The 15,401-nt window shown below is 50.5% G+C and overlaps 2 protein-coding genes across 5 annotated transcripts in view; one reads left to right on the top strand and one right to left on the bottom strand.

Moving 5' to 3' along the window:
- ARX (aristaless related homeobox) overlaps positions 1 to 15,401 on the top strand; it is a 48,927-nt gene that overhangs the window by 6,843 nt on the left and 26,683 nt on the right. Inside the window, exons 4-5 of one of the 3 annotated variants that reach the window (XM_017671000.3) lie at positions 1,554 to 1,882; positions 4,090 to 5,269. In XM_017671000.3, coding sequence (XP_017526489.2) covers positions 1,554 to 1,882; positions 4,090 to 4,330 — 570 coding nt within the window. In that variant the 3' untranslated portion in view covers positions 4,331 to 5,269. Of the gene's footprint in view, positions 1 to 1,553; positions 1,883 to 2,362; positions 2,871 to 4,089; positions 5,270 to 15,401 lie in introns of those variants that run through there. The other 2 variants (XM_073227310.1, XR_012127244.1) reach the window with 2 other exon arrangements.
- Positions 11,532 to 15,401, bottom strand: part of POLA1 (DNA polymerase alpha 1, catalytic subunit) — a 288,922-nt gene continuing 285,052 nt past the window's right edge. For both annotated transcript variants that reach the window (XM_017671042.3, XM_017671038.3), the window contains exon 37: positions 11,532 to 12,759. In XM_017671042.3, coding sequence (XP_017526531.2) covers positions 12,614 to 12,759 — 146 coding nt within the window. In that variant the 3' untranslated portion in view covers positions 11,532 to 12,613. The remainder of the gene's footprint in view (positions 12,760 to 15,401) is intronic.

The raw sequence follows: 15,401 nt of genomic DNA, 5'->3' as shown, positions 1-15,401 counted from the left end.
ATCTAGTCTTACTTTTTCAAGCTTCTGAATATCCACACTAGACTATTTCTGCAATTCATAAATAGATTATTTGAAGGCTGTGGAATGTTATGGATGGGCCCCTTTATAGCAGAATTTTAAGTGATCAGCCAGATTTAGATTCTCGATTTTTCTTGCCCTGGGTGGCTGTCTAGAAGTCAAGCCAAGCTTAGATACTAGTGCTAGTAATGACAACCCCCAGTATGTACATTTGAAAGACATGGATGTCTTTCAAATTTTTTAAACATATTCCTCTGGAATCATTTACATTATATTTTAATATAGCTCTGTATAGCCCTGGAGTTTATTCTTAATTTTTAGACTTGTGTAGAGGCATAAACCCAGCCCTAAAAATATTAATGCCTTCAGGGGAGAAGGAGCATATCTGAGCTTGTGGGTGTGACAAGCAGGTCACATAAAAATAATTCCATGCTCCTTAGAGTTATTTTTAGACTATGGTAGCTGCCACATTTCAGGTAAAGGTCTCTACTAAAACTGCCTTCTATTAACAATTAGGAAGATACCTTGTGCTGAAAGCCTCCCCCAAGCCTAGAACTATCTTATTTAAATAACCTATTTAAACCACACCCCCAAAAGAAAGAAAACTTGTTAGCTCTGAAGATGTGGAAAGGCTACAGGTATCCTGCACCCTGATGTCTGTGTGTCCAGGTATTGCTGTATGCTTAGCCAGGCAGTCAGTGCCTTCCTGGGAAGAACCCCACCGTGCATAGAGCCCCAGCAGATAGTAGACTGTATACCTTGTATTTCATTTGATGGAGAACTGACCCCCGAAAATGTATGCTTGTCCGTTTGGGCATTTCTTCCCTTCCTCCCAGCTCTCCCCAACCCCAGAACACAGCCTAATGCTGGTAGGTGTTAATAAGTATTTCTGGAAAAACTAAAGGAACCGCCTCCCTGATTCCCTTTTGAGTACAGAGCAGGGATTTTGCCAGCTCTTGGGTAAATCTGAAATAGGTGGAAATACATGTGGGGGAAAAAATGGTGGAAGAAGGTATGCAGCAAAAATCTGATATGCATTCATCTCTCTGTGGCTTCAGAGAATCTGAATACCAGCTTTCACATACCTTATACTCATTCCACATAACAGCCTAATGAGTAAAGTTTTATTATCACCATTTTACAGATTAGAAAACTGAGTTTAAGAGAGGTTTAAGAGACCTGCCAAGACGAACAGCAAGCAAATGGCAGCGCAGACATTTAAACCTTGGTTTCCAGATCTCTAAACACACGGAAACACTTTACTCAAACTTGGAAAGGAGCTAGGCTAGCTGAAATACCTGCTGGAAAGGGTTTGCTTGCCCCCCATTTCCTGGTGGCTTTAAGTTTGGGCTCCTTTTCAGCGCCTATTTGGCCCCAGAGGTGTCTTTGAACAACGTGAGGCCGGAGAGGGGCGCGGTGGGCGCGGGCCGCGGTGGAGGGGAGGGCCCGCAACGAGGGGTGATAAGGCGGGGGTCGCTCCCTGAGTGCCCTCCGGGCCAGAAGCCACGCAGACCCAGGTTCTCTCCGCCTTGCAGGTCTGGTTCCAGAACCGTCGGGCGAAATGGCGCAAGCGGGAGAAGGCGGGCGCGCAGACCCATCCTCCGGGGCTGCCCTTCCCCGGGCCGCTCTCCGCCACCCACCCGCTCAGCCCCTACCTGGACGCCAGCCCCTTCCCGCCGCACCACCCTGCGCTGGACTCGGCCTGGACGGCCGCTGCCGCTGCCGCCGCCGCCGCCTTCCCGAGCCTACCTCCGCCTCCAGGCTCGGCCAGCCTGCCGCCCAGCGGGGCGCCGCTGGGCTTGAGCACTTTTCTTGGAGCCGCCGTATTCCGACACCCGGCCTTCATTAGCCCTGCGTTCGGCAGGTAACCCGCGGCCTCGGGGAGTCTGTCTGTCTGTCTGTCTCTCTCATACACACACAGCAGCTGGGGTCAGGGATAAGGCCAGGACAGGCAAGGGCTACCCTCATTTCTTCTCTTTGCCTAAACCTCAGATACTTAGCCAAAGAAAATACTCTCTAATTCTCTCTCTCAAAAAAAAAATGTGTATCTTGAAAGGAATGACTTGGGACTTGAGCGGCAAAGGGGAGGGCAGTGGCAGTAACAACATGAAAATTGCGAGTGTTCAGTGAAAGCTGTAAAAGTACTATTCGAAGGCAGCAACAGCCTGGGCCATAGGTGGTAATGTGTAAATATGTACAGGTGTAAGCTACAGAGCTGGCATGACTTTTCAAGTTTTGCAAAAATCCTTCCTCATGCCTGTCAGTCAGAGGAACACAGCCCTGGTTCCTCAGGAGCCCTGGAGCCTCCGGCCCTCTGAATGCAAAGAATTCTCTTCTTCCCCAGACGCTAACTTCCTTGTCACTCAAGTGACCCCGCTGCCAGCATACCCCCATATGTGCAACACCCGACCCTCACGGCGGCACAAGACAACGAAATAAAAGGAACAGTTCATGGTATATTATAACTCCTTTTCTTTAAATGAACAGCGAATGATGAAATATAAAGTCTGTATAATCACACAGACAAAGAAACAAAGGAGGATGTATTAAGTTGGAAAGTGCAGTGAAAATAAAACTGAATGCAGCTTCAATGATCTCTCTTTGGAAGAACAAAGAAGTAATAGATTCATCTAACTGCGCAGCCACTTAACAAAAATCATCCTAGAGAAAAATTTCAAAAGACTGTTAAGTAAAATTGGTTTCTTGTAACAAACCAAAAAAATAAACCCTGCACTGAAGCGTAGTTAGTGACTCAGTTTACCTAGTGGAACCAGGGCATGTTACGCCCTCTCCAGGCCACTCTATTTTTCTTTCTGGGGAAAAAAAACTAAGTCCTGTGTCTCTAGTACACCCCTCCCCGCCCCCCCACCCCGCATCTCTTTTCCCTTCTGGCAACAAACGACTTGTAAAAGCCGACAAACCACTGCTGGAGTACCGGGCTGCCAGATCTGGAGACGCTGGAAGAGCGGTGCGGTGGGGGTGGCATGAGGGGTGGAGGGCAGGCTTGGGAGGAGCAGGAAGCTCTCAGAGAGCCCTAGTGGGTTCATTTCGAATCGTGGAAAACCGGAGTTGGCCCTGCGCAGGCCTGGAGCCAGAGCCCCGGGGGGAAACAGCGGGGACAGGGGTTAATGCGGGTGCCTCCGGCTTCAGCTCCAGGTCCGCGCGAACCGAGAAGTGGGTGGAGGTGTCGCGCGGAGCAATCCCGGCGCCGCCCGGAGGTGGTGGTGCATACTGAGATTCCAGGCTTGGGCGTTGCCATGCGCTGTGCGCGGGGGTCGCAGATCCGGGGTCTCTTTGGGGCAAGAGGCTGCAGGGGCGCAGGGAAGGCGGCGGGGGAAGGGTGTCGCCGCGCCTGGACGCGGGGCAGCTGGCGGGTCATAGCGGCCGGTCCAGCAGAAATCAACAGGCGGGAGGGGGAGGGCCACGGGGGGTGGGGAACGCCCCACCTCACGGTCAAATCTCAGGCACTGGCAGCGCAGCCTGGCGTGCGAGGGCAGCTGAGCCGGCGGGAAGGCCGGCAAACAGGACCGGCTTTTCCGGGGCCAAAAGAGTCCCCGGTGGAGAAGGCGCCCTAGAGGAAGTGCGATGTCCGCGGCATAGGTCTGGATCACTTTTGATCCCACCTTCTCTCCTCTTTTTTTCTCCTTTCTCTTTCTTTCTCTTTGTGTCTCCCATTCTCTCTCCCGGCAAATAGTATTGCAGGCAGTTGGAGGTCCTGGTCTGGGAATACACCCTCTCAAGCGAAACCCGCGCGCAAAAAAAAAAAGCGAAACCGTGGGGGTTGTGCGCCGCGGGACCTGCCTCCCGCCCGGCTTTGGCCCCTCCGGGAATATCTGGTCGCTTGGTCTCTTTTTTTTGTCCGTCGGTTCCGTGCTCTAGTAAAGCCCTCCGAGTGCTGCAGCCTCCGCCCTCACCCCACCTACTCCCCAGCCCGCGGCCCGCCCTTGGTCCGCGGCTCCGCACCCGGGCGGCCGTGCCCCTCCGCTCCCCTGGTGAGAGGGGCTGAAACGCTGCCAGAGGCGCCGCGCTGAGCGCCCGAGGCCGTGACCCCGCTGTTTGCTCTCCCTGCAGGCTGTTTTCCACCATGGCCCCCCTAACCAGCGCGTCGACCGCGGCCGCGCTCCTGAGACAGCCCACGCCGGCCGTGGAGGGCGCGGTGGCGTCGGGCGCGCTGGCCGACCCGGCCACCGCGGCCGCAGACAGACGGGCCTCTAGCATAGCCGCGCTGAGGCTCAAGGCCAAGGAGCACGCCGCGCAGCTCACGCAGCTCAACATCCTGCCAGGCACCAGCACGGGCAAGGAGGTGTGCTAAAGGCTGCCCTCCACCGTCGCGCCCCGGGTGCGCCCGAAAGGTCACCTCACTCAGCACCACTCAAGACCAAATGGAAACAGAGGACCAGCACACTCCCGAGACGGCACTGAGAGAGCGCAGCCGCCTTCGCAGCAGCCTGGACGCGGGCAAGGCATCCCTCGGCGCTACCGGACGTGGCACCTCCTCGGCTGGCTGTCCACCCTACCCTGTCCCTGCCCCTGCCACTGCCAACCTCGCTCCAACTGCAACGTCCAGTCTCTCCCGTTCTTTCTTTACTGAAAATCTCGGGGGAGGAGGGGTTCTCCCCAAGACGCCTGGTATTGAAGTTAAAATTTTTAGAAGCTCAACCTCTCTTCCTCCTGACACTTCACTTGCTTTTTTTTTTTTTAATAGCATTTTGGCGCTCTAGGTTGATCTCCCCAGCGTGGGCCCCGGCGTGTAGCCAGGGCCAGGGAAGTGAATGCGAATCTGTAAGATAGCTAATAGTGCACTTAACCGAAAGGGGCGTCTTGTTCTTGTTCTCTTCTTTATCATACAACAACCAAGGTTTTTATATCAAACCAAAGGGAAATACTCCGCTAGAATATGGACTGTTGAAGTCACCAAACTGTGATAGATTCTGTACATACCATTGTTATTAAAAAAAAAAAAAAGAACAGAGCTTTGTATATTTGAAATGTTATAACGCAATTGCACTCAGCGTGGTATGGTAAAAGTTTGTCCTCCTGTAGATACTTACTGTGTTGTAGATACGGTAGGGTTCCTAGACAAATATTTATGTACTCAAGCCCTTTATTTAACTTATTAACTGTAGAAGCTTCTGCAACCTTCCCGATAAAAGCAATGGTACAGTACTTTTGTGTAATGTGTACTTGTTATCACTTTTCCTTGCTATCTAGTGGAGAAGTGTCACGCTCAAAATAAAAAAATTATATGTTTAACAAAAGGAAGTATGAATGCTCTATGTAGACGCTGAGGGGACAGTAGAACTGGGCCCCCCAGAGGCCAGGGGTGAGCTCTGCCGCCCCAGCACCTCCTGGGTTTATCTGCTCGCCCGTTTTCCTGGCAGAGGCCCCTGGTTTGAATCTGATCCTCAGAGGATCTGGGTTTCCTACAAAGGTTAGGAATGCTGCCGCGGCGCTTTCCATGAACATCTCGCCTCCCCCCATTCCCGGTCGTGTCGCAGCTGGAGCTGGGGGTCCTGGGCTATGGAGGTGGGGTGGGCTTGAGGGTGGGTAACGGTTGTACGGTAAGCGTTGTTGACAGTGGAGACAGAAACTTAGAGCGAGCGGGAGTCCTGGCTCAGAAGTCGAAGGAATCTGCTCGTGGAAAGTGCCACGTAGCAAGGACGTGTGCAGTCCGAGATGACAGGTACGGCAAGAGCGAGAAGCCTTGATGCTGGCTTCAGAGGGGGCGGGTTTCCAGGTACACTAGTGGGGAGGAGGGTGTGTGTGTGTGTGTGTGCACGCGCGCACGCGCGCGCGCGCGCGCGTGTGTGTGTGTGAGAGAGAGAGAGAACGCAGGAATAATGATGGAAAGGCGGCGAGGGGTACCCAAGTGGCAGATTTTAACTCGACAAATGTCATTACATCACTTATCTAGGCATCCGAAAATGTATACATTAAAAAAAAATCGAAACAACTCAGGTTTCGTGAGGAGATCCAAACAGATTTACAATCCGTAATCCCCTTGCTGCACCCCTCCCCGCGCCAGGGACCGTCGCCTCTCCCTCCCCCTGCCCGCGCCCCTCCGGGTGACCGCTCCGCGTAAGCCTGCCCGCGGGGGCTGGGTCTCGCCAACGCTCTCGGGGTGATGGGAAAGGGAAGAGAAGCTTAATTAGTTTCAATTTGCAGTAATTAGCGCGCTGGACCTTTGGGGAGAGGGGCAGGCGGCGGGGGGGTGGGGTGAACTCCGCGGCGTGACTACCGCGACTCACGGAGCTGGTGCCTGCCGCCCCGCCAGGCCGCGGGCCGCTCGGTGGCCGCTAAGGGCGCGGCGCGTCCCCAGGCAGGCCCGTCGGGCTCCGCGCGCGCTCCCAGGCCGCGCCCTGTAGGAGGGGGGCGGGCCCCTCGCGCGCGGCCTGAGAGCACAAGTGTGCGCGGCCGAGGGGCAGGTGCGGGGTCGGGCAGAGGTCACCGGCAGCTCGGGATGGGCAGGCCTTTCAGCAGCTGCCGAGCTCTCAGGCCCCGGCAACCTCGGCTCACCCAGCCGGCCCAGAAATCGGGGGTCCCCCGCCCGCTGGGAACCTTGGGGAGAGCGCCCAGGGGCCTCAGGGGTCGAGGCTGCTTTTCGGACTTCGGCCGTCGGGTAATCACCGCCACTCTGCCGGTCCCTGGAATCGGGACGCAGGCGCTATCAAGCAGGGGCCCGGCCTGGGCCTCGGGGAGCAGGCCGCCAACTACCTTTCCTTAGCGGTTCCCGCCTCTCCTTTCTCGGGTTCAGTAGGCACGGGAACTTCCGGTCATGCCCCCAGATCTGACTCCACAGGGTGTCCTGGGGTGAAGGCAGCTTTCCTGGGGTGGGCCGGGTTACTCAGGAGTTTGGGGTGGAGGGACAGGGGACTGCAGGAGGAATTCACAGGAAAGGACATTTTTTTTGGTGGTCATTATCAATTTTCCGTGGATTTTGGCTTTTTGTTTAGGTAGGGCTTTTTACCCCCCTCCAGGCAGCCAGTTGGATGGTATACGGGCAACAGTACCATTCTTCCTGTTAATGAACTCTTTTTTAAGTCATTTTTTCTCATTTGACCCTTCCATGGAGCAGAAGCAAATTGCGTGAAATTACCTCCAAGGATTACATTTATTACTGGCCAATGAGAACCCCTCGCCTTGTTTTACAAACTCTTAATCCTATGTCATTCTGATGCCGCAAACAAGCCGGGTCCTGGGCCTCCTATTCTTTCAACTTTGCCCAGCTGGAGGGACCTCATTCTGCACTTAATATTCCCCATAAATATCACACGCTAAAGACCCCCTGACTTTCAGCAAGTCCACATTAAACATGTGACATGTCACGCATGACAAACTCTGAGTATCTTTTCAAAGCAGCATTAAAAGCAAAGAAACCAATTTTCTTCTCCTTCCAAACCTCCCCAAGTGTTGAATGATGGGGATTGGAAAGAGCCACTGGAGCGTACTTAGGGGGATTTTATGAGATTTTCCAGAATGATTTAATCTTATTGTGAGCATTATTAATGAATGGCAACCCAATTTGGCCCCAATATCTGGGAACGCAGTCACAATGCTGGGAGCGGCTAACACCCCCTCAAACCCAACCTTAAGTAAACCTATTCTACCACCGAGGAGGATGTGCGGGGCCCAGGGGAGTTCAGGAGAGCCTCTGTGTTAGGGGCATGACTGTTCCCTATCATAGCCAGGGCAGAATGCCCCATCATCTGCTTTCTCAGGGCCACCCCCACAGCATCTTGGGGTGAGGGTGATTGGGAGCCAGGTCTAGGCCTCTGTGGGAAGGATGAGGGGAAGGGGTAAATTAATTTGCTACATTTTCAGCCAGACTAGCCAGATACGGATGAGGCCCCTGAAAGGAAAAGGCAAGAAGGGAGCAGTTGGTGTATTCTCAGAAGGCATCCCCAAGTGTTCTCTCACCAACTACCCATGGCCTGGGCTGTGGACAGTGTAGTTAGGGTGGACATCTTAGGCTTGTGGTGAGGAAGCAAGAAAGTGGGTGAATTAGGGAGAGTGACTACTGAAGAGATTTGGGATAACTACGGACTTGAAACTCAGTCTTCAGCTGAAGTCTCACAGGTATCGGCCCCAGCCAGTTTCCCATTTTTTTCTCCTATTACTACCAACTGGGGCAAACATTTGTTATTGTTGTTTTTGACTTGTATAACTAACAGACAAGGCACTTGTGGTTCTATTTTTCATATCCCTTTGAGTGCAGAGATCTTACTAGAATGGAAAAGGTGGCTGGTGTTAGGGGAAAGGAAATTATACATGCGTTAGATCAACTTGCTTTTAGAGGTAAAAAATGTGTACGTGGGCATGTGTGTATGTGTATACACAAAAGTGAGCATGTCTGAATGAAGGGGTTCTTAAGAGGGGCCTAAATTGGTTTTTTTGGAATACCGAGTTCCCCAGAGTAACTATCTGTTTAACAGGCTGGCTGGGGGTGGGGAGAAGAAAACCAGCTACCTGATAGGAAAAAGAATTTTTCAAAGGACCAAAGTTGTTGTCCCTGGACGTTATTAACGGTCCAGTTTGAAGTATACATTTTTCCCTTTAAAGAAAAGGGAGCGATTACCAGTTATACATTAAGAAACGTCATTCAGTCATTTTTATTCATTCTCCGGAAATGTTCGTAAAAGCCTGAATCATACTTCTACAAGCAGCAATTTTGTTAATCCAGGGGGTTATTACTCTGGGCCCTTATTAGGTTCTACACCACTGCCAAGCAATCCTATAACCCTCTCAAAAGAAGTTTACCTCCCTGTTATAAAACCAGTAGTGGTATTTATACTGTGCAATAATTAGTGTATTACTTGAATCCACTAACACGTTCATTTTATCTCTGCACAAAACCTCTAGTCTGCTTATAGAAAGCTTGTGCCTCCTTTGGTGCTGGTAAAGTGGTGAAAGAGTGAATTGAAGGCTGGTTGCACTTTCTCCTTTTGCCTCGCCTTAATTCCCATCTCTTTTTGCTCTCATCCAATTAGCACAGTGTATTAAGCGGTTTATCATCTCATAGTCAGCTATTGAGAGAAACAAGGCGAGCACTTTGCAATAGAACCTGCGCTCCTTTGACACCCTCAGGTACTTACATATTCCACTGTGCTATGAATAATAGAGGAAGAATGGAGCGCTAATTCCCTCATCAAAGAATGCCTTGTCTGCTGCTTTGCTCAACAACACCATTCTGATCAAAAGAAAAGCAATAAAGCTTAGCATAACAAAACGAAACCTACTTATTAGCTTAGTGGTTAAATTAATGCAGAGCCGCTGCTATTCAAAACCAAGGTTTGAAAACAGCCTCCAACAACCTGATAATGCTGCCTTCGGGATGAAGGAATTTTAATCTGAAATTTGAGGCTGGCTCAGATGAGTTAATCTATTAAACTGCTATAAAGAAGCTCCACAGCAAACTGTTCAATTAAGAAATATTTAGGTGAGCAGAGAGCGAAAGAGAGAGACGTGGTGGTGGGGGGTGGGGTAAGGGGGTAGAGATATGGGGCGGGTAGGGGGTGGGGGGTAACGGGATGGAAAGGCCAGTCAGCTTTAAATTGGGGAGGCACTGAATTGAGGGTGTGGGGATTCTGACAAGAGGGTCTGGAGCCTGGTGTGTTTTTTACAAAACCTCAAAACAGGGAAATATGCTCCTGAAGTTTACATCTTTGCATCTCCTGCCAAACTAATTTGAGTGGTATGTTTGAAAAGGCCTGGGAGGTGTGTAGGTGTGTGTCAGAGGTAAGAGGGGCTGGGGAAGTGGGGGCAGTGAATTCATTCCCTTTCCACATCCTCTCCCAAACTCCAATCTGTGAACTCTGATGAGCCCCCATGCCTAGGGCAACAGTCACGATATTAACTCCATCTGCTTCCCGGACAAATTAAAATCTTACCGAGCACGTTCTTTGTAGGAGTCTCAACTTCTGGCCTCCCTTATTCCCCCTTATATGAAGAGGACTCGCCAGCGGCGTTTAAGATAAACGTGTACCCTGTTGTCAGCAGACCCTACTTCATAAGTTCAACAGGAAACGTCCTTTTTAGAGGTGTGACGCTTGGAGAAGAGCAGCAGGGTTCTTTTAGGGTACCATCTCCCAACTGGCCTGGAAAAAATTTAGCTCAGAGGTTTAGTCTGGCTCACAGCGTTTAAAATTTTACTTTAAAGAACTAGTTGCCGAGGTTTAGAAGTTGAGAAACTTACTGGACTATCTGGCTTCCTGGCTTCCCTTGAAAGCTGTACCACGTGGCCACCCTGGGCTCCATCCCTCCCAGCATCACTGAGCAGTCACTTCCCCCGTTTGGATAGGACATGCCCACTGGGGCTCACCGCAGTCCTTGCCCCTCCCTAGTGTCAGCCTGCTTTGTTACATCTCTTTGCTTTTAGCTCTCGAGCTTAAGACCCATGCCAGGAAGCCCGTGCTGACAGATGGGTGGGCTCTGCCTTACATTCCTCCATTGGCCCTACCCACTGCACAGCAAGGGGTAGGAACCTTTCACCGACAAAAGCGAGTATGCCGTGTTCCAACCTTCCAACAGAGTTCCACTGGAATTCTTAAAAGTTGCGATTTCAACTTTATATAAAATTCTGGACTCCTTAGGTGCTTCCCAGAAAAGCGTCTTAACTAACCTGGAGTTACAGATCTGTGTAAGAAAACATCAATCCCTACATTAGCTCTTCCCAGGGACCGTACTGAGAAATGTCTGACTTTCTAGAGAGATGATTCCTGCCCTCACAGTAATTACAATTCAGACGCGGAGACAAAAAACAGGGCCTTAAGAATTTATTTGAGTCTCCCTGAGTTTCTTGATGACCAAGTTCAGGATGTCTGCTTCTATTTACCATGATCCAAGTCCCAAAATCAAGGAAAACACGCCTTCTCTTCAGAAAGCAAAGTGGGGGCATGGGATCCAGAAGCACACGTAGAGAATCACCTCTATAACCTTACATGGTAACAACAAGGAAAAATCCCACTAATCCTCTCATTTCCCTAAACAACTGGAGTGCAGAGCCTGAGGTACCAAGGCAGTAATTAACTGACAGGGCCCTAAACCCAGTGTTTCAACTTAGAACCTGAGTATACAAGACAGAGGAGAAAGTTGCAGGAGAGAAAAGAGAAGGCAAAGTGAAAGAAAAGGAGGCACCGTCTCCATTGCTGTAACAAACGTCTGTGGCCAGGGCCCATGCTGTGTGACCTTTCTATTGTGGGGTGACTTTCTCCCAAGAGACACAGGCCTTGCTCTGCAAAGAGACACTACCAGGCTCTTGGCTTAGCTCTCTGACTGTGCAAGTCAGCAAAGCGCATGAGAAACCACACTTCATCTCTTCAAAGACCTGAAGTCCACAGAAATTGTCTTGAATGACACTCAGAACATTTGGACGTTTATCACTTGACATCTCTGAGCCGAGTTCTCATGGGGCTGAGGTCTGGGAAAGGGGGATGCCTTCAGTCATCCCTTACTCCTGGCCAGGGCTCCAGTCAACTTTTGTACCTTTGATAAGGATTCACTGCAACCGGTCTTCCTTTAGAAAACTTTATTGAGTAAAAGAGGCACAACATATTTTTTTTATAAAGACATATAGGCAGATATCTTTAGAAATACAGCACAGTTGAACAAAGGGAAATATATTTTGGAAGTATAATCTTACCAATCAGGTAAGAAAGGAATGACTGCTATTGAAGTATGTTTGGCTTTGGGCAAAGAGGGTACCATTCTGAAGAAATGGTGTCTGAAGAAAGATAGCATCAAGCAATCAACCATCACTCCCCGCAATTTTTTTCTGTATACCATACAACGATCCTTGTCCCAACTCCTATATATTTTTAAGGAAATGTTAAGGACATGGAATTAGTTTAAATGAACTTTCCTACTGTGTAATTCTTTACACTGATTTCCTACTTAAGTTTAAAAAGAAAAAAAAGACTGTGAGTGTAAAATATCTGCCCAGTGTGCATGTGTGTGTTGGTCTTTGGAGCAATTCAATAAACAAGTAAGCTCTGTTTAATCTATTTAGTAAGTGGCAAGACTTTTAAATCTCCTCCCTAGGCTACCTATATAAAAGACAAGCCTGAAAAGGACAGCCACTCCTGGAGCCAGCAGCTGGGAAGCCTTTGGGTTCAGACTGGATTTAATTGGCGTGTGAAAAGGCAAAATGTTAGCGCTCCTACCAAGCTTCAGAAACCTCTTTCTGGCGGCACCTCTGTTGAAGGCCTTGGGGCAAAGCCTGGGGTCACTTGCATTCCAGCTACTCGCAGTTATTTTCTCTTCCCTTACCAACCCCTCCCCTGTAAATCCTGTCCCTTGGGAGGCAGCTAGCTCTTCAGGTGCTTTGCAAAGGGCCACAGGGTCGTGTTGCATTCAACAGGACGCAGTATCCTGTAACGGGAAGGCTGTTTTGATGTCCTCTGGTGCTCGACAGTTTAAGTATTTTTGCAGTTGCCCTCAGTAATGTCCCTCCCAAGCCACATGCACACAAACACGAGATGCAGTCCCAAAGGAAAAGTGATGCCAGAGAAGCAGACACGCCACTGCGGAGATGGTAGAGGAGCTGCCGAAGCTGCAATCCTCCATTCAGCCAGCCTGCCTTGTCCACAGCTGGATCCCCTCAGGGCCGCACAGCACAGTCGGCGAAGAGTTTGCGGAGGTTCACTTCGGAGTAGCCACTTTGGGACAAGAACTGCTCTGCTGTGTTCTTGAGTTTTTTGTAGTCCTGAAGAACTTTGGGGGTAAGAAACTGCTTCTTCAATTTATCTAAAAAGAAATAAAAATAAAAGGATTACAAGTCTCAGAAGTAGCTTCTTTAAAGACCATTCAGTATTCGCCAAGCACTAGTGAAGGGGGTTCGGATTCCATTTGCAGCTCCCGGTCTCAGACGTCCTCATGGTCCTGCTGCTGGTCTACCTCTGGGGCCAGTCCCATTCAGAGGGGCCCGAGACCTCCAGATTCTTCTTCCTTTCCCCTGCCTAACACTTTTCAGCACCTAGCCGACTCAGCAGACCCACGGGGGGCCAGGGCCACCTTGCACTGACGCGACCGCAGGTGCAGCCCATGTACAGCAGAGGAGGTGAACTCCACTCCCGGCCACCATGTCTGCAGTGCTGTTGAGCATGCGCACGTAGTTGCATGCTAAATAGGGATGTGGCAGGAAATACTTTGTGTCAAAGGAAGTCAGAGCCTCCCAGCTCAAACTCCCCAGTCATCTGCACCTAGTCGGCTTCTTCTAGTCCCTCCGGTCAGTGTCCCTCTTCTACGTGAAACCTCTGCTGAAGAGGCCAGGGGTAGGCTGTCTGGAAGGCACCTGTCCATTGGCAAGATTCCTTTTTCTTCTTTGTCCACACTGTGTATCTGTCAACTTCGGGTATGTAGTGGCCCTTCCTCTGCGTCCTGCTCTGTCCACCCATCCGTCCCTGGCTTCCTCTCCTGAGAAGGGCACTACCAGCCAGAGAGACCCTTCCTGGAGCCTGCTACCTCTACATTCATTTCTTTTAAAGGAGCAGTAGGGCCGCAACACCCAGGTCTGGTCTCTAGGGGACCAGGGTGATCCCTGGGAGAGCTAGCCCTGCACAGGATGGCTAAGATGAGCACAGGTTTTGGTCAAAGCTGCTTGAGAATGCTGAGAAGTTTCACTTTTTAAAAAAAATCCCCATTCTGTGGCTAAGGAAACTGGGAGGTTAAGTCCGTTGCCAGAGATCATGTAGCTGGTAATCCGGGATGTGGAAACGCAAGCCTAGGTCGCCAGAACCCCCAGGCCCACACGTGGAGGGCAGGCTCACTTCTGCACCCCCTCTCCCTGTACCCTATATCACTGCCCCCAGACGCTGGCCTGGGCCAAGGGGCCTGGGGGGAGCAAGGCTGCCCAGCGCCCCAGAACCGGAACCGGAAAGCACGGGGAGCAAACACGGAAGGGAACGTTCATCAACTACTGAAAGAAAAACCCCACTGAGATAGCAGAGCAACACTGAAGTCTACAAAATACCCGGAAAACCAGCCACTGGCTCTTAAGATTTTTGTTCCTTAGCTACACATTCGCATTTGTTCTCCACAGCCTTTTCTAAATTACGTCAATTGCCTTTCAAAAAACAACAACACAAAGTTTTGTATAGAGGATTTAAATGCCCAAAGGCGGAAAAAGAGAGGCAGAAGAGAGAGGGGGTGGAGGGACGCATCGTTAAGGGACTATAGAAAGACACTTTGAAAGTTCTAATTATCAGAGTCTGGGAATACACAACAATGGCCCCAACCAGCGGTGGCTGCCTCCGGCAGGGCAGGCCAAGCCAGGCCAAGCCAGCGGCGCCCTGCCTGTGAATGACAGAAACGTCCAGACCCGCTGGGAGGAAGGGAGAGGCCACAGCTCCTGATGTGTTTACCTCCTCTGCTGATGGGATATTGACTTTTCCCACCAGGTTGGTTAGAAAGGGGACTATTTACGCTGCCACACAGCAGAGTTAGAATGACAACCAGCATCACTCTGTGCTCTTCTTCATAAAAGACAACTGTGACCGCCAGCATATCCCATAGCCGGTCAATAAGGCCTAAGCACCATTCCAGGCCATTTAGAGATGCAGATAAAAGCTCCCACTTGCTTCTCCAATCAGAATTTAATCAATAATGTATAGAATGTCTTCTAGGAAACAACTGCAGGAGCAGTCACAGGCCGTGGTGGGGGAGGTAGCTAGAGGTGTGGGTGGTGGGGGGGAACAAGGGCTGACTCCTTCCTCATGATTGTCGTGTCCATCCATCCCCCCAACACGTTGGCACCCAAGCCACCCATGTTAAGCTTCACACAGACTGTCACCTTGTTTCCTTTAATGCTTTGCCCACTACTTTAGAACTCAAGCAAAAATAACTGGTGCTAAATGATGGAAACCAATTAAGGTGGCAGGTAAGACCCAATTCCTTCTCCCTATCCTGGTTTGGAGAGGGCAGTAGAGGCCACGGCCATAGGTGCTGCAGGTCAGACACCCGAGCACAACTGTTGAAAGAATCCAAGAGGCCATTTGGCAAGAGGCAGGAATGATCTGGGTCACCTCACCCCAGGCCACAGAGATGCCACTGGCCATGGCTGTTGCCCTCTCAACAACCACCACAAAAAAAAATCCAAACTTTGTCGAGATAGGGAAGGAAATGCTTGTGCTACACAAGGTGCATCAACAAATAAACTCCAATGGACTTGTCTGTATCAGTGGAAATCACTCATCTTAACACGACAGCGAAGCAAATCTACTTTTCCTGGGGTTAACATTTCAGGAACATGTATCTACAGCTTGCTTACTCACTCTGGCCCTTTCTATGGGCTGAGTCCTTAGGGTTATATGCTAATTACTAAAAACATCCTGTCCTCTGCCCCTATGAAAACAGTGACAACTAAGGTAGCCTAGATATTAATTATTCAC

The sequence above is a fragment of the Manis javanica genome, chromosome X, assembly GCF_040802235.1.
Source record: "Manis javanica isolate MJ-LG chromosome X, MJ_LKY, whole genome shotgun sequence".
Classification (NCBI taxonomy): Eukaryota; Metazoa; Chordata; class Mammalia; order Pholidota; family Manidae; genus Manis; species Manis javanica.
Note: the sequence above shows the minus strand (reverse complement) of the source record. Positions and strands in the feature narration are given on the sequence as shown.